The sequence below is a fragment of the Nannospalax galili genome, unplaced genomic scaffold (genome assembly GCF_000622305.1).
Source record: "Nannospalax galili isolate Female #2095 unplaced genomic scaffold, S.galili_v1.0 scaffold395, whole genome shotgun sequence".
In the NCBI taxonomy this organism is placed as follows: domain Eukaryota; kingdom Metazoa; phylum Chordata; class Mammalia; order Rodentia; family Spalacidae; genus Nannospalax; species Nannospalax galili.
In genome coordinates, this window is record NW_008335527.1 from 1,381,467 (window position 1) to 1,402,099 (window position 20,633).

At 41.1% G+C, this 20,633-nt stretch overlaps 1 protein-coding gene across 1 annotated transcript in view; it reads right to left on the reverse strand.

Moving 5' to 3' along the window:
- Positions 1–16,159, reverse strand: part of LOC103731933 (uronyl 2-sulfotransferase) — a 66,822-nt gene extending 50,663 nt beyond the window's left edge. The window contains exons 1-4 of the mRNA XM_008830432.3: positions 16,090–16,159; positions 14,370–14,425; positions 6,643–6,740; positions 4,681–4,838 (exon numbers count right to left, since the gene is read on the reverse strand). Of these exons, the coding sequence (XP_008828654.1) occupies positions 4,681–4,838; positions 6,643–6,740; positions 14,370–14,425; positions 16,090–16,159 (382 nt within the window). The remainder of the gene's footprint in view (positions 1–4,680; positions 4,839–6,642; positions 6,741–14,369; positions 14,426–16,089) is intronic.
- Positions 16,160–20,633: the final 4,474 nt, after the last annotated feature.

A 20,633-nucleotide genomic window follows, 5' to 3' on the forward strand; every position in this document is an offset into this window, starting at 1 on the left:
ACAAAGATCCACCTGCCTCTGCCTCCCAAGTGCTGGGATTAAAGACATGCACCACCACGCCCAGCTTTAAATAAATAATTTATTGAGAATTTCATACATGCATATAAAGTGTTTTGATCAAATCCATGCCCACTCCAGCACTTCTATATAAATGAATTCAGTTTGCAAAGTCAATATTTAAGTTATTAGATTGGAATTTGTTCTGACAGTTGGCAACTATGTTCTCAAGGCAGCACACAGATGCCTAGTGAATTACCCACCCTGGCTCCAGAGTTTACATTTGCAATGGAAACATGTAGATTAAGAGCACTGATGCAATGCTAGTCACAGAAAGCACTAAAAAACTGTTTTATTGAATTTTTGAGGTTTTTCACACAATATAATTTGATGGTATTTAGATCCCCTCCCCTATCTACAACCTTCCCTTAGTTAGTGCCCTTTACCCAATTTAGTGCTTTAATATATATTGAAGCCTATAGAGTCTAATGTGTGTCCCCAAATGTCCTTCAGTGTGGGTCTATTCTCTGAATCCTGGTCAACCCACCAAGAGACTTCAAAGAGACTGACTCTCCCCCTCCCGGCAGCCATCGGTTGCCAAAAGTCCTTAGGTTGGATTGGGCTTTCTTACCCACTTCCCCACATCTATGCTGAGATTTTGTCTGATCTGAGCTTCAATGGGATTTATTGCGTGCTGTCACCATTACTGTGAGTTCATATGAGTGACTGGTTATCTAGAAAATTCTATTTCCTTGTGGCCATCCACCATCTCTGGCTCTTACAGTCTTTCTGCATTTAAAAGATGAAATAAAAGGAGTGGACAAGACCTCAAGAAAGAGGAAAGTTATGGTTGCTGTTAGGTCCTATAGCTCCATGTCCATATGTTAGGTAGCGCTATTGAACAAGACCAACTTTGTTATTGGCTAGGCCAGGATTTATGGAGAATGTTCATAGGCCTGTTCCTACTGTAAATATTCACATGTTCTTTGTCCTTAATAAATGTACTCATTTAATTTGTTACAATTTTAGCTTATAAAATTATTACCAAGAAAAATTTTGATAGCTGACAGTAAGTCAGGGTTTTTGTTTTTGTTATTTATGGTGTTGGAGATCAAACCCAGGGCCCAGGAGACAGAGGCTCTATCAATGAACTACACTCATGGCACAACATCTTAATGTTTTACTGTTTTTAGTGTTTTAAAAGAAAATAGTCACAAATACATTAAAACTCAGAAATATCTGAGTCTCTCAACTTCTCTAGGCTAGCTTCAGTTTTCCCATTTTAATTTATTATTTTTAATTGTTATTTTAATTTTGTGTGTATGAGTGTATTGCCTGCATGTATGTAAGTGCACCTGTGTCGTGCAATGCCCATGGAAGTCAGAAGAAGGTATTGGATCCCCTGGAACTGGAGTTACAGATGGTTATTAGCCTCCATGTGGGTGCTGGGAATTGAAGCTGGGTGTTCTGCAAGAGCAGTAAGTGCTCTTAATCACTGAACCATCTCTCCAGTCTGTTTTCCCATTTTTAAAAGGGGTAAAGAGCAAATACAGTGGAGACTGAGTGATGGTTGATCTTCATCATCAGTGTCATTGGATTTAGAGTCACCATGGAGTAACTTTTGGATGCTATGAAGGTATTTCCAGGAAAGTTCAATGGAGAAGGAAAATACCACCCTGAATTTGGGCAGCACCACAGTAATTCAGTTTTTCAGATGGTCAGTTAATCTACAATGGTAACATGTCACTGGAGCCCTCAGTATCTTATATTTTAGTGTTTCTTTAAATCTACTTGGTTTCAAAATGTGTGTGTGTGTGTGTGTGTGTGTGTGTGTGTGTGTGTTGTCTGTATGTGATCATGTGGGTGCATGACTATGTGCACGATGGTGCATGTATATGCGAAGGCCAGAGGTTGACGCTGGGTGTCTCCTTAGTTGCTCACCACCCAATTTTTTGTTTGCTTTAGATTTAGAGCTAGGGCCTCTCACTGAACCTCTCACTGAACCTGGAGCTCAACGATTCAGCTGGGCTGGCCAGCCAATGAGATCTAGTATCTGGCTGTTTCTGCCTTCCTGGCACTGGACTTACAGATGTATACTGTGCCTGGACTTTTAATGAGTTCTGGAGATCCAAACTCAAGTTTTCATGCTTGTGGCAAGTACTTCACTAACAGAGTCATCTCCCCAGATCCCAAATTAAAATTTGAACTTAGTTTTCCAGTGTTGGGGATCAACTCCAGGGCTGTTGGCTTGCTATGCTACTATTTAGCCGCACAGTTAGTCCTAAAATCCTCAAATAAAGGAAGAGCCATGGTTTTAGTGTGCTGTCTCTGTGAGTTTTGTCTAAAAATGCACAGATGAAATAATTCTAGTGTGAAAAAATTAAAGACACCTGTAGCTATGCCTTTTCTAACCTGTATGAGTCCAACCCACTGATAAACAATGACAGAACGACTGGGTGTTTGCAGGAGTTGAAAGAGAACGAGAAGCTGGTCAGGAGTGAAATGCTCACTTCTCATCCTCCACCTTGACAGGCACAGGGGCTGTTAGGACAGAGGAACTATGTACTTGCCTAGCCTTCAATGCTATCACTGGAGAACAACACAAGACAATTCCACGCAGCCATAGTACACAGCAGAAGTTACTGAGAGCACGGTCCAAGGTTCATTTTGTCAAACACTTGCTTCATGGTAGCAAAGAAAGTTAAACTAGGATGATAAACTGCGGTTACATTCAAACTGTTTAATCATGATTTGTACTCAGGAACTGAGTTCAGAACGGAGGTCCTGGGGACCCCACTGTGCTATTGTTCCTTTTATCGCTGTTATTGGACAAAGGGGAGGCTGGGGTAGTCGAAGTGTACCTTGAAGGCAGTAGAGATGCACTGCACCATATCACTACTGGGATAGCTGCACTGGGCCTCTGGAAGCCTTTCACATCAGTGCATAGGAATACCAAATGTCTCTTATACTTTCTGAGGTCTTTAACACACTGTAGTAGCCAAATTCAAAATTTACTGATGGAGAGACTGTGGCTGTAGGTCAAGATAGAGCTAATAGCAATCTAATTTTCTGAAATCTTTTCTACTTTAATTAATGTGCTTACAGATCATGGGATGAAGGCCCACAATTTTTGAGATGTCACATATTTAAATGGAGAAAACAGGAAGTCAATAAGAAACAGCCCCAGCAACAACTAGGTAAGTGACTCTTTGGGATAGCTTTTTTTTTTTTTTTTCAGTGGTTAAGAAGTCTTCATCTAAGTTAGCAAGTCTATATCCCTGACACTTAACCAATGTTTGGATAAGTAGCTGTCACCAAGATTCATTCAGTCCTTTGTCTCTTACTGTGTACCACACACACAATCTACAACACCCTCCGTTCCCACCCCACACACCTTAGGCCCCAAGATAAAGCTTAAAGGGAGAAAGAACAATGAATGAACCTTTTCCTTTAAAAACTAATTCAGGATAAGACCTCTCCTGCACAAAGCGCAGGGCTCACAATGTCTTGTAGAACAATAATCCAGTACAACAGAGCTCCTGACATCCTCTAAATTTAAATTACGGAAACTCCTTAAATTGCTTGCTGTTGAAAGGGCAGAGGAAATTCTAGCTTCAAAACCTAGTAGCCTACGGCTTATTCAAGGCTATTCAAACCACGTTTCTGGTGAGGAGACGCCTCACCTTGACATTTTTCTGTCATGTTCCTACATGCAGGTAAATCAGATTTTATCTCTGAATAAGAGTTGGGAGATTTAGGCAGCACCTGCCAGCCACCTGTCCACCTCCAGCAAATGGCAGGGCCTCAGTGTGACAGCAAGTGCTCTTCCAGGCAAAGACATTTGCCTGGGCCTTGGTACCTTCCCATGATGCAAATACGGCTCACAGACTTGACAGTCTGCTGCCTTTGGGAGTGTTTCCTCTGCTTCTTGTTTCTACCAGGCCAGGTGCCATCTCCCATTTCAGGACAACAGAACAAAGCCACAAACAGATTGCTGAATAAGTATGCACAGCTTGCTGTGAGGCAGTAGATTAAGGAGTGTAGGAAAGAAAGAAAGCAAAACAGCACATCTCTCTGTCTCAAGCTAAGTAATAATGAGAAAAAAATAAACGACGAATTTCTGAAAGTAATTATAGTCACAATGATATAGTGGGCCACCCCTGTAATTGCTTTCTCTTTCTCGCTTCTATTTGGGGAGCACTTGGTTTGTGAGAACACAATCTTCATTGCATTTTCAATTTGCTGCCCTAGCTAATCTATTGCACGGATTTTGCACGCTAGAGTGCTCTTGACAAATGGCAGTTGGGTCAAAGCTGCTTCATCACAAGTAGCTCTTTCGCACTCATGCACGCTTCCACGCATGAACTCCAGGTATGCTAGGGTGGACCCTTTTGTTCTCCCCAGCGAAATCCTCAGGACAAAGCTGATGGGAAATATAGCAAATTTCAGTTTCCAAGCAGAGGAGCTGAGCCATCAGGAGGCTAAAATGGCGAGTCCGAGTCCATGTGTCACCCTAAACCTCAGGAGTTTGGAATGAACAGCTCATGCATCTCACCTGTGTTTGCAAGCCAGGGGAGCACAGGACAGCATGTCATTCCCTCATTCCCTCCTTGTCAAGGTGAGAAAGCCTTGGAACAGAAGCAGACTTCTCCTGGGGAAGGGCTTACATATAGATGGAGTTACCTGGGTCCTTGTAGATGTTGAGCACACCCTTGAAGTAATGAGGTAAAAATCTTTCCAGTAAAAGCAGCACATCTTCCAACTCCTCAAGGATCCCCACGAGTAGGAAGTTCTCATTCACGTTCAGCTTGGCACGCTCAAGTGCCCACTCTCCAGGCTCCCTTGACAGACAAAAAAGTCACTTTATAGCAAAGACTTCTGGAAAGACCACAACAACCTAGGGAATGTTTATCTCTTCTGTTTGCCCATCGCCAGATGTGAAGTCCTAATTCAAATTCCTTCCAGGACTACCCCAAATTTAGCTTGTTCTAGAACCTTCCCTGGTTTCTCTGGCTGAGTTATTTTCACATGTGCACAAGGGTCTTGAAATGAATAAGCCTAAGTATTTGTTGAAAGACAGATAAAGACAGGCATAGGCACTTAGGTCCTTAAAGACTTCAATCACATGGTTGGAATGGATTTTCTTTATAGATCCAAACTGAATCAAGTCAGTGACATTAGATTCACTGACAGTATTTTCATAGAGATCAAAACTTGTGTCCAATATGCCTGCTAGTCATCTTACCTTTTTAAAGCATTGAGAGGTTAGTTCCAAACCTTTTTAAAACATTGGGAGGTTTTTTTTTTTTTTTTTTTTTTTTTTGCCAATTACAAAGGGAAGAAGCCTAATTTCATTTGTAGGCCAGATATCCGAGCTAACATTTATGTAAGAAAAACCCAGGATCTGGGCTCCAGGCCTAGTTATCATTTACCATTTGGGGGAATTTGGGCAAGCTAAGGTTCTATTTGAAAAAATGATAAAAATAACCTTTATCTACTGCAAAGAACAAGGTGATACTGGAAAGTTTTCTGAGGATTATCACATGATACTGCCCAGGATTAGGAAACATGCTTTGGAAGCTGAATCATGTTTCTTAAAATAAATACCTCTGTTGTGATCATAAAGTAAGTCATCTGGCCCTGTGTCCTCTCTGTAGTTAAGCACTGAGCATGAATCAGGAGGTACTGATCGTCAGGGTAAATGCTGGGGGAAAGCTGCCTGAACACAAGATGTTCATCATACCTGGAATTTGCATTTTGAATAAACTCTTATATTACAGTAAACTAAGCAAAACAGCACCAATGAGAGGCCTCAAAACTAAACAGAAGTGCAAGCATAAGGCAAAAAGTGCTGAGAATGTGCTACAGTTTAGACCCAGCAGCGCCCCTATGTCCTCCAGGAACACAAGGACCCTGTTACTCCACTCAGTGTCCCACCTGCAAACAAGCTTTGGTTTCACCAAGCAAAGATAGTGATCCTCATTGCTACAACTTCTAGAGGCTATAGATATGTATCCAGTACAATGGATTTGATTTCAACCATAGCTACTCTAGTACCACCTGAAAAATCAACTAGGAATGCCTGTGCCTGCCCTGTGGGAGGTTTTTCCAAACCCTGGGCATGCTGCTTACATCACTAAGTCACTATCTAAACAAGAGCCTGTGTTCAAACTAGGCTGGTGTGATCACTGGAAAGCACTCTCCTCTCTTTCTACAGACTGTATTATCAAAGCACCATTAAACCTGGGTATGTGTTTCCAGAGTGTTAGACCCAGTGAAGCAGGCCAAAGGCAGAGATGGCTGTGGGTTACAGTCACTGTGGAGGAGCAGGCTAGGCACCTGACCTTGGCCTACACAGTCTCATAGCCTGGTGGTGGTAGCTGTGTTTGGGTATAAAAAAGGGTTTGATGAGTTTTCCTGTTTCACAGCTGCATGTGTGAGCCCTTGAGGCCTGTGTCAAGGAGTCTCATTTTAATTTCTTATAAGGCACTCAGAATGGCAAATGATGTCCTTGAAGAGCAATAGTGAACATGAACTGAATTCCAAAAGGTTGAGAGACTTCTCTTACAAGATTCTTAGAGCGCCAGTGTGGCGGGTTCCTGCCCTGGGTACATTAGCATGCGGTGAGCCGGAAGCAGCATTTACCTGCATCTGGGGTGCTGTCCACAGAAATACGGAATGATGTAAAATAACCTGGGGTTGGAACACTCAGGGTAGTTTTCCAGAATGCACTCATTGATGTCCTAGGAGAGAAAACACAGCACTGAGAAGACTTGTGGTGTCTGCAGGGCTTTGTTGAATGCCAGACGATTTAAGGAACATTAACACAGGTTGCACTGGCAAGCCTTAAGTAGACAGAGAATTCATAGACTTCCCAAGGAAACTTTCTTTTTGCCTCCCAATATCTGGTTGTACTGGCAAGGTACCTTCATGGCTGGGGCAGTTCAGAGAGTGCCTGCTTGGTTGAGTACCATATGCATCATCTTCTGGTGGCTGGAATGCCTTAGCTGGGTCATACACATGACAAGGACAGTCCTATTCATGTGTTCCATAGTGGCCTCTGTGGCTACTAGTCAATTCACAGGTACACAGCAGGCACTTAATTAATGCATGTGGAATGAATTCAGTAATATGTAATTCTTAATTATGAGTGAATCACCTATCATTATGGCCAATCTTGTATAAAGTTTCCTTATGTATACATATCCAACTAACAATTATGAAGTCTCTCTCATAAAGGGTTTCTAAATATTTTTGATCGATTTATTTTTATGTGTATAAGTGTTCTGCCCACATGTGTCTAAGTGCATCATGTGCGTGCAATGCCTGCAGAAGCCAGAAGAGGGTATGGGATGCCCTGGAATTGGAGTTACAGACAGTTATGAGCTGCCATATAAGTGCTGGGAACCAAACCTGAGTCCTCTGCAAGAGCAACCATTGTTCTTAACCACTGAATCATCTCTCCAGTCCCTCATAAAGGGTTTCTAAATTCAGAGGAGCTGTGAAATAATTTCCAAGGTTATACATTAGATAATGACAGGATTCATGATGATTCTCATGAATCCAGTATGAGTCTCAGATTTGCCAGCTTTGTAAGTTTGGAATGGTCAGGGATGGGGGTGGAAATTGAGTAGATGGCCTGACAATTTTCCAGAGGCAGATGGCATTCGATATCCCAGACACAGCATGCCCAGTTTTTAGGTATTGCCAAGCAGAAAGGATAGCTCAATTTACAAATACACCAAACAGCCTTGGGAAGTTTTTCCAGAGAAAATATTGACAAGACAGATCAAGAGTGGCTGGAACTCCCTCCAGGGAGTTGATGGAGTCGATGGGGAGACATCACTGTGTGTGCCATGGATGGGGTAAGTGGTGAGCTATTTTTTTTTTTCTCAGTTGAAATTGGAAATGAGAAGAATATTAAAAAAAAATTTTTTTTACACTTTCTTTCCCTTTTTGGTTTATAATGAAATGTTATGACTACAATATGAATGTCTTCTGTAATAAACAGAATTGGTGGCAAACGCCTTTGAATATACTAAACGAATGAGGAAAAGAAGGTCAGAGAAAGAGCTGAGACACACAGACCCAGGAGCAAGTGAGCAAGTAGAGGCCATTTCTGGCCTTGTTCCGCCCCTGTAGTAGGAGCTGGAGGGTGGCAGGCACAGGAAGCTGGCTGATTGATGAAAGGGGATGGGAGTGGGGCCTAGCAGGCAGTGGGGTTTCAAAAGGCCATTTCCCTACAGGAGTCCACAAATAACCCTGTAATGTCAACTTGTGGGAAGACATAAATTCCTTGTTTAGAAAGTGCAGTTTACCAACCTTTTCTTATATCAAGGCACATTCTGGCAGATTTCAGGGTATTCCATTTGAGCCCATTAGTCTGATAAATGACATTTATCACTTCCCTGCTAAGGAAATGCTACAGGGAGAAGTAAATAAAAGATGTCTCCAGCAGATGGTCAAGGGGAGGTGGATGGGGTCCCCATAGCTACTGATTTCTATATTTGGTAGAAGACTTTACTATGATCATCTTTTTATGCTGCACTTCTCTAAGCTCATATATATTTTAAAATCATTATTCAATTTCATCTTTCCTTTTCCCTTTTATTTTTTGATGATTTAAGTAAAATGATTTAATTTTATTAATATTAATTTGGTAGATAAAACAATGGGTTTCACTGTGAGGTTTGTACACACATATTGATGCGTCTTGCTCTTATTTGCTGCCCACTTCCCTCCCGTGCTCTCTGCCCCTTTCTGAACCCCTTCCTTCCCAGGGTCCTCTTGTGTGCTCTCTTCCTTTCTCTCCTTCTCTCTCTCTCTCTCTCTCTCACACACACACACATATGTATGTATATAAATCTAGATTCTGTGTATGAAGGAAAACATGAAGTACTTTTTTTTTCTTGTCTGGTTCCCCCTCCTCTTTAGAACTCTTCTCCCCACACATAGCCCCCCTTCTACTTTTATGTCTGATCTACATACACACATGCATACATATATGCATATATGTATATATATATATATCCACACATATGTTTAAATCTTGAGTCCACATAGGAGAGAAAGCGACATGTGATCTTTGTCTTTCTGAATCTGGTTTATTTGACCTGATTTCCAGTTCTATTCCTTTTCTGACATTATTTCATTCTTCTTAATAGTAGAATAAAATTGTATTGTGTGTGTGTGCATATATGTGTGTGTGTGGGGGGGGGGAATCACCTTTTCTTTTTAAAAAATATTCTCTTATTTTTATTTTTAGGTGTATGAGTGTATTGCCTGCAATGTATGTAAGTGCACCCATGTCGTGCAATGCCCACAGAGTGAGAAGAGGGTGTTGGGTCCCATGGAACTGGAGTTATGGATAGTTGTTAGTTGACATGTAGGTGCTGGGAGGAGTCAGTGCTCTTAATTGCTGAGACATCTTTTCAGCCCCAAGATCATATTTTCTTAATCCATTCATATGTTGCTGGACCTCTAAGCTGGTTCCATATCTTGGTTAGTATAAAACATGTAGTAATGAACTTGGATATGCAAGTAACCACGATATGTTGGCTTAGTTTCCTTTGAATATATAGGAGTAGTAAAGACGTATCACATGGTGGTTCTGATTTTAGTTTTCTGAGGCGCCTCCACACTGACTTTCACAGAGGCTATACCAGTTTACATTCCCACCAGCAGTGTATAAGCATTCTTCTTTCTCCACATTCTCACCAGAACGTTTTTCTTCATTATGATAGCCATTCTGACTGGGGAAATAGCTTTTTTTTTTTCTTTCTTTTCTTTGCATGCAGTGCTTCTAGGGCAAGTTTACTTAAAAATTCTTCACACTTATTTTAAATTTTTCTTTAAAATTTCCATCACAGTAATGACTTTCACCAGGCCATCCTGTTTCTCTGGCCCCTCAACCTTGGCATGTACTGTGTGCTCTTCTGCAATGTCCTCCACTGCCAAAGTCTAGCCTTCTTTTACAATTAGGTCTTAGCAGGGGCGGAGAGATGGTTCAGCAGTTAAGAGCATTGGCTGCTCTTGCCAGAAGACCCGGGTTCGATTCCCAGCACCCATATGGTGGCTAACAACCACCCGTAACTCCAGTTCCAGGGGAATCTGATGCTCTCTTCTGACATCCATGGGCATTGCATGACATGGGTACACTTATATACATGCAGGCAATACACTCATACACATAAAATAAAAATAATAAAATATTAAAAAACAATTAGGTCTTAGCTACAGGATCTGATTCCACTCATTTTCACATCATTGGGGGAGAGAGATAACACCTCTAGTGAGCACTGCATGTAATTATGACAATCCTTTCAGTAGACAAAACTGTAATAAAATTTTAGCCCACTTGGAATTTAGCGTAAGCTTCAAGTTTTAAAAGGAAATCTGGGTTCTGTCTCAGGCCTGCAGTGTCCTGATAAGCTGAGTGTCCTTAGTTCAATGAGGACACCTCTGGGCCTCAGTCTCCTCATCTGCAGGCCTTGGGCCTGAGCTCCATAACCTCATTTTATGAAATGGTAGACAGACATGTCTCTTTCCTTAATTAACCTACTTTTTAGGACAGGTTTGTATGCTGAGGTTCTAGAAAAGGTGGCAATTTCTTTGGTTTCAAAACTTACAAGTTGAAAATGGCCCCTCACTTATTTATGCTTTCCCATAGGAGAACAGCTTAGAAAAGTGCTGAGGTTAGATCTCATTGCAGCTCCCAAAGGTACCATGTACTAATTGTGGAGTCTTTGGCAAATGTCTACTTTTCACAGGCTCAATTTTCTCCTCTGTAAAATGGGCATAATATCCCCCCAACAGAGGCCATGTATAAGGTTAGAAGTTTTGCAGCCATTTTACCTGCTACTCAGGACATAAGATCAGGCGATCTTCTTTTCCTTTCAGCATTTTAATTCCGTTGACTTATATATAAGTTATTTATAGTTTAAAAATAATGACCTGCCAACTCATAGAGAAAATAGGAATAAAAATATGGAAATGTAAAATATGCTGTTTGTTATGTCAAAAGCCACAATTTGTTGGGAGCAAACAACATTAAGCAAAAACAGCCCAAATCACCCCTCTGGACCTTTTGACTTATAAGCTCAACTTACTTTCTACATGAAGCCATATAACACTATAGAAAAAAAAGTTTTCCAATGTGGATTTAAAATTGATTTGGGAGCGAATCTTGCCACTCTAAAATACAAATATGAGAGAAAAGTTAAACGGAAAAGGACACAGGGAAGGACACTGTCTTGTGCTGGCTGTGACAGCCATGCTAGGAATGGGGGAAGAAATTACTGAGTGCCATTCACCATGGAGATGGTGAAGAATCCTTGACCTACAGGGCGGTCATAGTAGTCAGAGTACAAATTGGATGGGTTAGTCAATTTAGATAAGTGGAATGGATGTGGTCTAAGCTAACTTTTATTGTATAACACTCTGCCTCATAAGTCATTTTTTAAGCATTGTAAAAAAAAAAAAATGAGCCAGAACGGGAAGAGTCAAACAAGACTTTTCAATAAGGCTTAATGGACTTCAAGCGGCAAGTGGCCAGATACCTTTGTTCCCCACCCCATGCTCGTGTCTGGCCTGAATCACTAGTGACAGATTCTATGTAGAAGGGATGGGAAGTGCCCTTCACAGTTCAGTTCCACAAAGCCCTCCATAACCAATTGCCATTAGGGAAAGTAGCACTTAGTTCTTCTATTGCAAGTTCCACTGGTGATACAGGATGGTTAACCTCTATCGTATCTATCTTTGAAGCTTGTTATACCACCTCTGAGTTCATGGCCATATGTCTGGGGTCTATGGTAGGATGAAGATAAAGATTTTGGGGGGGTAAGTGAGACATTGCTCTACCTTTACTATGGCCAATATTTGCATTCACTGGGATACCTAGTCCAATGAGCTCTTAAGTTCTGTTGTAGTTTGATTTCTGTTGCTGTGATAAAATACTCTGCAACTTGGAAAGGAAGGGGTTTATTTGGATTACATTTCCGGGTTACAATCTATCATTAAGGGAAGTCAGGCCAGGAACTCATGGCAGGAACTCAGAGGTGGGCACCATGGAGGAACTGCTTGTTGGTTCACTCTGTTTCACTCATGCTCAGCTGGCCTCCATAAACAGCTCAGGACCATTGCCTAGGAAATGGTGCTGCCCACAGTGGTCTGGGCCCTTCTACGCCAACTAGGACAATCAAGACAATCCCTCATAGACATGTCAACAGATAAGTCTGATAAACATAATGACTCAATTAAGACTCTACAAAGGGATTCTAGGCTGTGTCAAATTAACAGTTAATGCTAAGTAGGATAAATCTGGAAATGGAAACACAGAAACGAGACAGCAAACATTTTCAAAGTCTTTTGTTTACACTACAAGATTCTGAATTTAAAGTTTCTACTGCAGTAAATGAAAGAAAAAGAAGTAGCCACAGTTTTATCCTGAAATGTTACACAGAGAGAGGACAAATCTGGTATCCATTTTAGTTCTCACTGGATTTCAATAGGCCCTTTTCAATTAGCTATAAGAAAATTTATTGAGCATCTAAGATGACTGTGGGCAGGATTTTGGGCAATGTAAATATAACTGCTGTTATTCAGAAACATGCTTATACTGCTCTTTTTAAATACAGTGTTGCTAAAAAAAAAAACATAGTCTTTGGGGTCAAGGGGTTTTAGTATTTTTCAGGAATATGGAATCCTCACTGACTAATGATTTCATAGAGAGCCTAGAAAAGGTGGGGCACTCAGCCAAGTTGAATTAACAATATGCAGACAGAATTGAGTTGGTTCACAGATAAGGGTTACTTCTGTTTTTATAGCAAAATATTTATCATAGTATTATTTTAAAGATCAAACGATTATAAATAATTCAGTTAAAGAGATTAGGTAGTTGTCATATATCTGATTACAAATAATTGCTGTCATTTAAAATGTTTATAAAGATAGTGAGAAACCCAGGATTAAAATCATATACATAATATGATGCTATTTAAAAATTATGTTTAAGAAAAGAAGACTAGAAAAAAATAGAACTTTCTTTTTTTTCAATGGTTGTGTTTAAGATGGTGGGATTATGTGTCCCGACTCTTTCTATAGTCTCAAAATCTTATTTAATGTACACATGCTGCTTGATAAAAAATTTAAATTTTGGCAAAGTAATATATGGGTATATTAAAAATCAAAACCCCCAACAACATTATAAAAGAGGTTATAATTAAAAACATACACTTCTTGTTCTATCATTCCCTGCTTCTTAGCAGTACTCCCCAGAGGTAAGAGCTTTGAATCTGGATTTTATGGCTAACTTTTGCTTGATTTTACTCTGTTTTGTAGCCAGGAAGCAAAGAGAGGGAGGAATGGGCCAAGGTCCCCAAACACTCTTCAAAGACACACCCTTAATGACCTACTTCCTCCAACAAGGCTTCATCTTCTAACATTTCTTGGAAGCACCTCCAGCTGGTGGCCAAGCCATGTCAACACAGGAACTTCTGAGGGCCATGTAAGATCTCACTGTAGTGATCAGTTACCAGCATTCCAGTCTCTTCCATGGTACTTGTTCAAGGGTTTTATCCTTTTTTCTCTTCATCATTATCCCTGATCATTTAAGGTTCCTTTATTATCTTAATGGGATCTTGAAAAAGAATTAAGTACTGGGGTTCACTTGCCTTCTTTTTTAAAAAAAATATTTTATTTATTATTTTTATTTTATGTGTATGAGTGTATTGCCTACATGTGTGTAAGTGCACCTGTGTCATGCAATGCTGGCAGAGGTCAGAAGAAGGTGTTGGATCCCCTGGAATTGGAGTTAGGGATGGTTGTTAGCTGCCATGTGGGCACTGGGAATTGAAACTGGGTCCTCTGTAAGAGCAATCTGTGCTCTTAATCGCCAAGCCATCTCTCTAGTCTCTCACTTGCCTTCTTAACTTAAAAATGATTCAACAAGGGCTAGTTTCTACATCCCTGCCATTACTAATGTTTAGGTGAAAAACTGAAATAAAAGCAATGCAAAAGGAAACTCATTGGAGCATGGTGACTAGAATCCCAGCCCTCAGGAAACAAGTCAGGAGCATTGTGCATTAGAGGCCATCCTGGGCTACATAGTGAGAAACTGTCTCAAAAAGCCAAATAACAACAACAACAACAAAATCCTCAATTCCTAAGACCTCAAATTGGTTTTAAGTTCTTATGACTTTAAGATAGTATCATATACTTTAATCCAAATCATAAATACAGCATTTTTAAATGTTAAAAATGTCTATAAATATTAAACTTGCTTTAGTTTTTGAACACACATTCTTGTCTTTGTGGGAAATTTCTCTTTTTCTTCCTCAAGCCTACAGCAAATCAACAGGAAAATTTCCCCTCACCAAATCAATCAGCTCATCAGCTGCACAGCACGGAGGCCTCACCAGCAGGAACGCAGCTGCAGAGAAGTAAGAAAGCACGCCGAGACAGTTCAAGAGTGAGGCTACATGGGAATACAGTACACAGACTCAGTGAATGACTTTGGGCTCCCACTGTACCCTACAAATTAAAAAACACAGCAAACAGTGAGTAGCAGCTCTGGGCTAGGCTGGGGATAGGAGATAGGGGATAGATTCTCCCCCACACACACCAAGAAAAACCTTGTCTCAAATATGAATGAAAGCTGGAATGTCTTCTTGACCACTTTTGAAATGTCTAAGAAACACCTGTTTGAAGGCATGGAGTTATTCATCACTTTGGGATAGAATTCCTGTTGGCCAGAATGATTCTATCTTCTGCCGTCTTGGGGTTTGAAGGTCACAACAGTCATCAGAAAAAGCTAGGATAATAGTCAAAAGGGCTACTACAGATGGAAGAAAAGAAACAAACATGGCACGCTGAGCCAGAGACGCTGTGAGCCCCACAGCTGTGGAAGGTGCAGGACAGAGGGCCCATCTCATGTTTATGGTACAGGAAAAGAGCAGCAACGCATGCTCACCATGACTGGATTCCAGGTGGAGGCCCTGACCACCTGCTCTCGGTTGGCCTCAAGGATCTTGTGAGCCACTGTAGGCATCTGCTTGAAGTGATTCTCTCGTAACAATCAGGTTCGGTAGGAACAGAGCCAGGCACAATGTCATGAAGATTTTTACTCTCTCCTCTAACATGCCACCTTCCCTGTTAGAGTGGAACTTGTCATCCCTACCTTTTCCTGTGCCCTTGAAGGCATTTCCCCTCCCACTGGCCTTCAGAGATCTTACACTCTTATGGGTTTCCTTCCCTGACCCCTACTCACTAAAATGAGCTCTTAGCTAGGTGTTAAGTAGAAATGGTCTCATAAATTAATGCACACATAATAAGTGATCTGGCTCGATATGCTTCTCAGAAATGCTTGTGTGAACTCAACAAAATGGCAGCTATGTGGTTGGGAGAGAGAAAGGGGGAGGGAGAGGAAAACAGAGGAAGAGGGGGAAGAAGAGGAGAGGAAAGGCTAACTTTTATTGAACATCTACCACTTCATTCAATGGAAGTTTGATGACTGAATGAGAAGAAGTCTGGAGACTGGTTTCGTCTTATTAAATGAATAAAGCTCAGAAACCATTGGGAACTGAGTGGGAAATGGGAAGGATTAATTGAAAATGGGGATCTGGCTGTCAAGGATGCCACAAATTGTACTATTTTGATTACTGCTTGTTGCTTTCTCTCAGGGCTCCCAGAAGTCACCCTGAATCTGCTGCCAGATCCTGAATTCCTCTGAAGCTTCTGAATTTTCTTTCCTCTACAGTCTCTCCAATCATACGGCTAAGGTTGGGCCTAAAAAGCAAGGGCTTAAGGAACTCCTCTAAAACAACAAGTCAAGGTACTCAAAGGGCCCAGTGTAGCTCCGGGTGTGCCAGATGAGCAAGACACCAAGACTCCCTCCCCTCCTGAACAAGAGCTGTCTTTGGGTCAGGCGTATCCACTGGGATTTGTTTCATAATACCTCATCTAGTATACAGGTTCAAAATCTGAAAATCAAAGCTCTAGCCAACAAACTGAGCTCAAGACCATTGGGGCATCTCACATGACCTACTCCTGCGCCTCACTTCTGTTTCTGAGGTGCAGGCCTGCCTGACACCCTACTTCTGGCCAGTGAGATCATGCTTACAGCTTCCATCTGTGCTTTTGTCTTAGAAGCTTTCTCAGTATCCATGGTTCCTGTAGATTCTAGAAAAGGATTCTCTGCTTTCGTTAGCTCTACCCCTCCTTCAGGCTGGGAATAGTCTTACTCCTGAATGGCATGCCACTCATCAGGCTTGGTACAGAGCACAAGCCTTTAGTATGGTCATCTCCCAGATTCTGGGCCATTTACTGGGACACCATTGACCTTTCACCATGTCAGCTGTGCTTCCGTTTGCTTACTGTGGTTGTGCCTGCTCCGATGTGGACATCAGGCTCTTGGGCTCTGCCGTAACTCTACTCCTCCTCTTGTCCTATGGGAGCAGCTGACTGTGGGACTGAGGAAGTCTGAGCTCATAAACTTGAATCATGACTGCTTGCTTCTAGGATGAAAAAGCACATTACGAGGGGGTTATATCTTCTTTAGGGGAAAGACTCTGGATAGATTGACTAGATTCCAGTGAATGCTGAGGGCTCTTGACCAGAGAGGACTTAGCATGAAGTCTGGTGCAGGGGGCAGCTATAGGGAGCATGGAAGGGGAGGGGGAGTCTAAATTTAATTGAGATCTATTGTGTGAAATACACAAAAACTCAATAAAAATATTTATTTAAAAAAAGTACCTTGTAGAAATACTGATGAGAATATGTTCCTTTTCATTCTCTAGGTAGGGTGTAGGCTGCAGTCTATTATTCCTATCTTATCTCTCGAGAAAGAGGGGCCACCTGACCCATGATAATGGGGAAGTGTATGCTTCCTATATGTGCAATCTGCTAAGTGCTATACAGCACCTGTACCCTTGGTGTTAAATAAAATATATTTTAGGGACTGGAGAGATGGCTCAGCGGTTAAGAGCACTGACTGTTCTTGCAGAAGACCCGGGTTTGATTCCTAGCACCCACATGGTGGCTACAAAGAGTCCTTAACTCCAGTTCCAGGGGAATGCGACGCCCTCTTCTGGCCTCTGTGGCATTGCACGACATGGGTGCACTCACATACATGCAGGCAATACACTCATACACATAAAAATAATAAAATATTTTTTAAAAATTTCCAGAAAAATATATTTTAAAACATTACATAGCATCTTGGGCTGTGGAGATGGATCAGTGGGTAAAATGCTTGCTGTGCAAGCATGAAGACCTGAGTTTGGATCCCTAGTGCCATGTAAAAAGCTGGGTATGGTGGTATGTGCCTGGAGTCCCAGGGCTGGGAGGCAGAGACAAGAGGATTCTGGATGGCTGGTTAGTCTATCCAAACGCCAGGTCAGTGAGTGGTTGTCTCAAAAAGAAGGGGAAAAGCAACAGAAGATGCCTGATGTTGACCTCTGACCTCTGGCCTCCACGATCACACACTGGTGCCCAGCTGCACACGTGTACACATACATAAGTTAAAAATAAAAGAAACATCACATTTTACTGAAAAGGAATTTCAGGGCTGGCAAGATGGCTCAGCAGGTAGAGGCATTTGCCTTACAAGTCTGAGGACCTGAATTCCACCCCCAGAACGAACCCACATAAAAGTGGAAAGAGACAACTGACTCCACAAAGTTGTCCTCTGACCTCTACACATGTGCCCACATATATACATTATACACATACAGACAATAATAGTAAAGTTTGAAAAATAAAAAGAAATTTAAGTGGCCGTTTTGATCTGTAATATCACCGTTGCCCATTCCCAGCAAAGCGTTCGAATTCCTTGATTATTTCAGTTGTTTTTATCCACTGTGAAGGAACAGAAGCCCTTTGAGTCTATAAAAAGCTAGAGATTGGTCTTGGCCTTTAGGGAGGCATACTGGCCACAGGTGGGGTGCTAGGCGGGCTTCTTTAATACAGTTCTCTGAACCTGCTAGAAATCAAACCTGCTGGACTCAATACTGTTCCAGGCTCCAGGGCAGGAAGGGCAGCCAGGTATGCAGAATTCTGCCAGTCAATGTGGTTATTTTATTAGGCAAATGAATGTCTACAGATTCTAGTCTAAACCCACTGGGCACAACCTAGTTTTGTACAAATATTTTCAAAGGTAAAAGCGGAATACATTATTGGTTGCTAGTTCTTATAATTACAGTGTATTTGGCTAACAATCATTTCCCTTCTGCATATATCTCAAACATTAGCACAAAGAATGTCTTTAAACAGAGGTCAGCCCTAGTGGGAGTTACCTACAAAACCATTAGATACTCTGTACCAAAAGAGACACCTAGACGAGAAAGGATCGTCATAAGACAAGAACCATTTTGGCAAAAACATTCAGGGCATAAATTTTACAAAACCATAAAGTAGAAGAACTGAATTCAGGAATCAGTTGAAAACTACTGAGGAAAAAAGAGGTCCAAGCTGGGTCTGGTGGCAAAGGCCTGTAACTTCAGCTACTTGGGAGGCTGAGGCAGTATGACCACAAGTTCAAAGCTTGCCTGGGCTGCAGAGTGAGTTCAAGGTCAGCGTGGGTAATTTAGTAGGAACTTGTCTCAAAAAATAAAGAGGGATGAGGCTGTAGCTCAGTAGTAGAACACTGGCCTAGCATGTGTTGAGGTCCTAGGTTCGATCTCTGGTATTGAAAAAGAAAAAGAAAAAGAGGTACAGGAAGGCTACTGTTTCTTCAATCCTATAAGTTAGAAATAAACAAGATAAACTTCACCCAGAATCCTATGTGTTTTCAACTAGGATTTTTCAATACAATTATACCTCTGTTCTATGATGTTACAATCTGACCTAATTCTATTTTATTTCAGAGATTCTTAAACTTTTTACATTTATTTATTTTTTTACACTTACATATAGTGTGTGTGGGTGATGGTGAGTGTGTGCATGCCACAGCACACATATGGGAGGTAGGTCAAAGGACAACTTGTAGGAGTCGGTCCTTTCCTTTCACCACGTGGATCCTGGGGATCAAACTAAGGTCATTAGGTTTGGTGGCAAGCACCTTTACCCACTGAGCCATCTTGTTGGCCCTTTTAAAACATATTTTACATTTGTATTTCAGAGATTCTTTATGAGCTACCTCAAAATCATTTGTTCATTCTGTCAACCAATTTAGAGTAAAATCTCCAACAAATTGATGTTGGTATTCTTTAATTATATTATGGATTAAGGCATCTACGGTACATAAGGCATCATGCGAAGCATTCTGGCCTCAAGTAGCTTAAATAAGTAATAGTGTCTGTATTTCCTCACCTGTAGCTCATAATAAATAACTGTGCTAGCAGTTAAACATTTAAACAGGGCGACTTCTTTGCAGTTGGTTCCCTTTGTTTTTATAGAGTATCTTTTCCTATTAAGGTTTTTGTCTTAGATTAAAATGTACCTCATTAATATTACTACATCAGTTCTCTTTTAGTTTTTTTGTTTGTTTTGTGGTGCTGAGGACTGAACTCAGGGCATCACACAGACTACATAAGAGCTTTAGCAGTAAGCATCTCCAGCCTTCTTTTAGTTTTTAAATTATGGCTTTTTTCTTATCTAGTTATTTCTAACCTATTTTAAATGAATGAACCTCTATGCTTTTAATAAATGAATTTGATCACTTCTACTGTGATTTTTGAAATACTTGGATTTCTGTCTGTATCTTGCTCTGTGTTTTGATTACTTTTCTCTGTATCTTTTTCTCTTTTGATACCTTCTTTTGGTTTAATACAGTTTTCAATGGTGCTCATGTCCTTTCTTCTGCTTTCCTTTTTAATTTTTTAAAATTTAATTTTAATTTATTTTTATTTTATGTGAATGAGTATATTACTTGCATGTATTAAGTGCACCCATGTTGTGCAGTGCCCATGGAGGACAGAAGAGGGCATTAGATCCCCTGGAACTGGAGTTACTGATGGTTGTTAGCCGCCATGTGGGTGCTGGGATTTGAACCCAGGTCCTCTGCAAGAGCAGCCAGTGCTCTTACCTGCAGAACCATCTCTCCAGCCCCAAATTTAGCACTTTGAAGTGTTTTCTAAAGATCACCCACTCCATCTTATTAATGCTAATTTAATCCTTTTAAAGCATAAACAATTTTTTTTTTTTAATGGAAGAAAGGGTTTATTTTGGCTTGTAGTTCCAGTGAGATGAGAGTCTGTCACAGCAACAACTGGCAGGCATGGCAGTAGAAGCTGAAAGCTGAGAGGTCACATCTCCAACAGGAAGCAGAGAGGGCAATCTGGAAGTAGGGAAAAGCTATGAGCTCTCAAACCCACCCCCAGTGATGTACTTCCTCCAATGAGGCCACATGTCCTAAATCTCTGCAAACAGTGCCATCACTGGGGACAAAGTGTTCAAATGTTTGAACTGGACATTCTCATTCAAACACAGGGGTCAAGCCATGTGGACTTGGGTGTGACACTGCCTTCAGGAAACAGCACAGTGGTCTCAGCCCAGCAAAGGTACAGGAAAGCTGAGCCAAAAAAGTCAATCATGAGGACAAAGCCAATTTCCCCACATAAGGAGCACTTGTTGCTGTCCCCAACTGACATCCTGAGATCACACAGACAGCACTGTCAGCTTAGTTAATGCTTCATAACCAA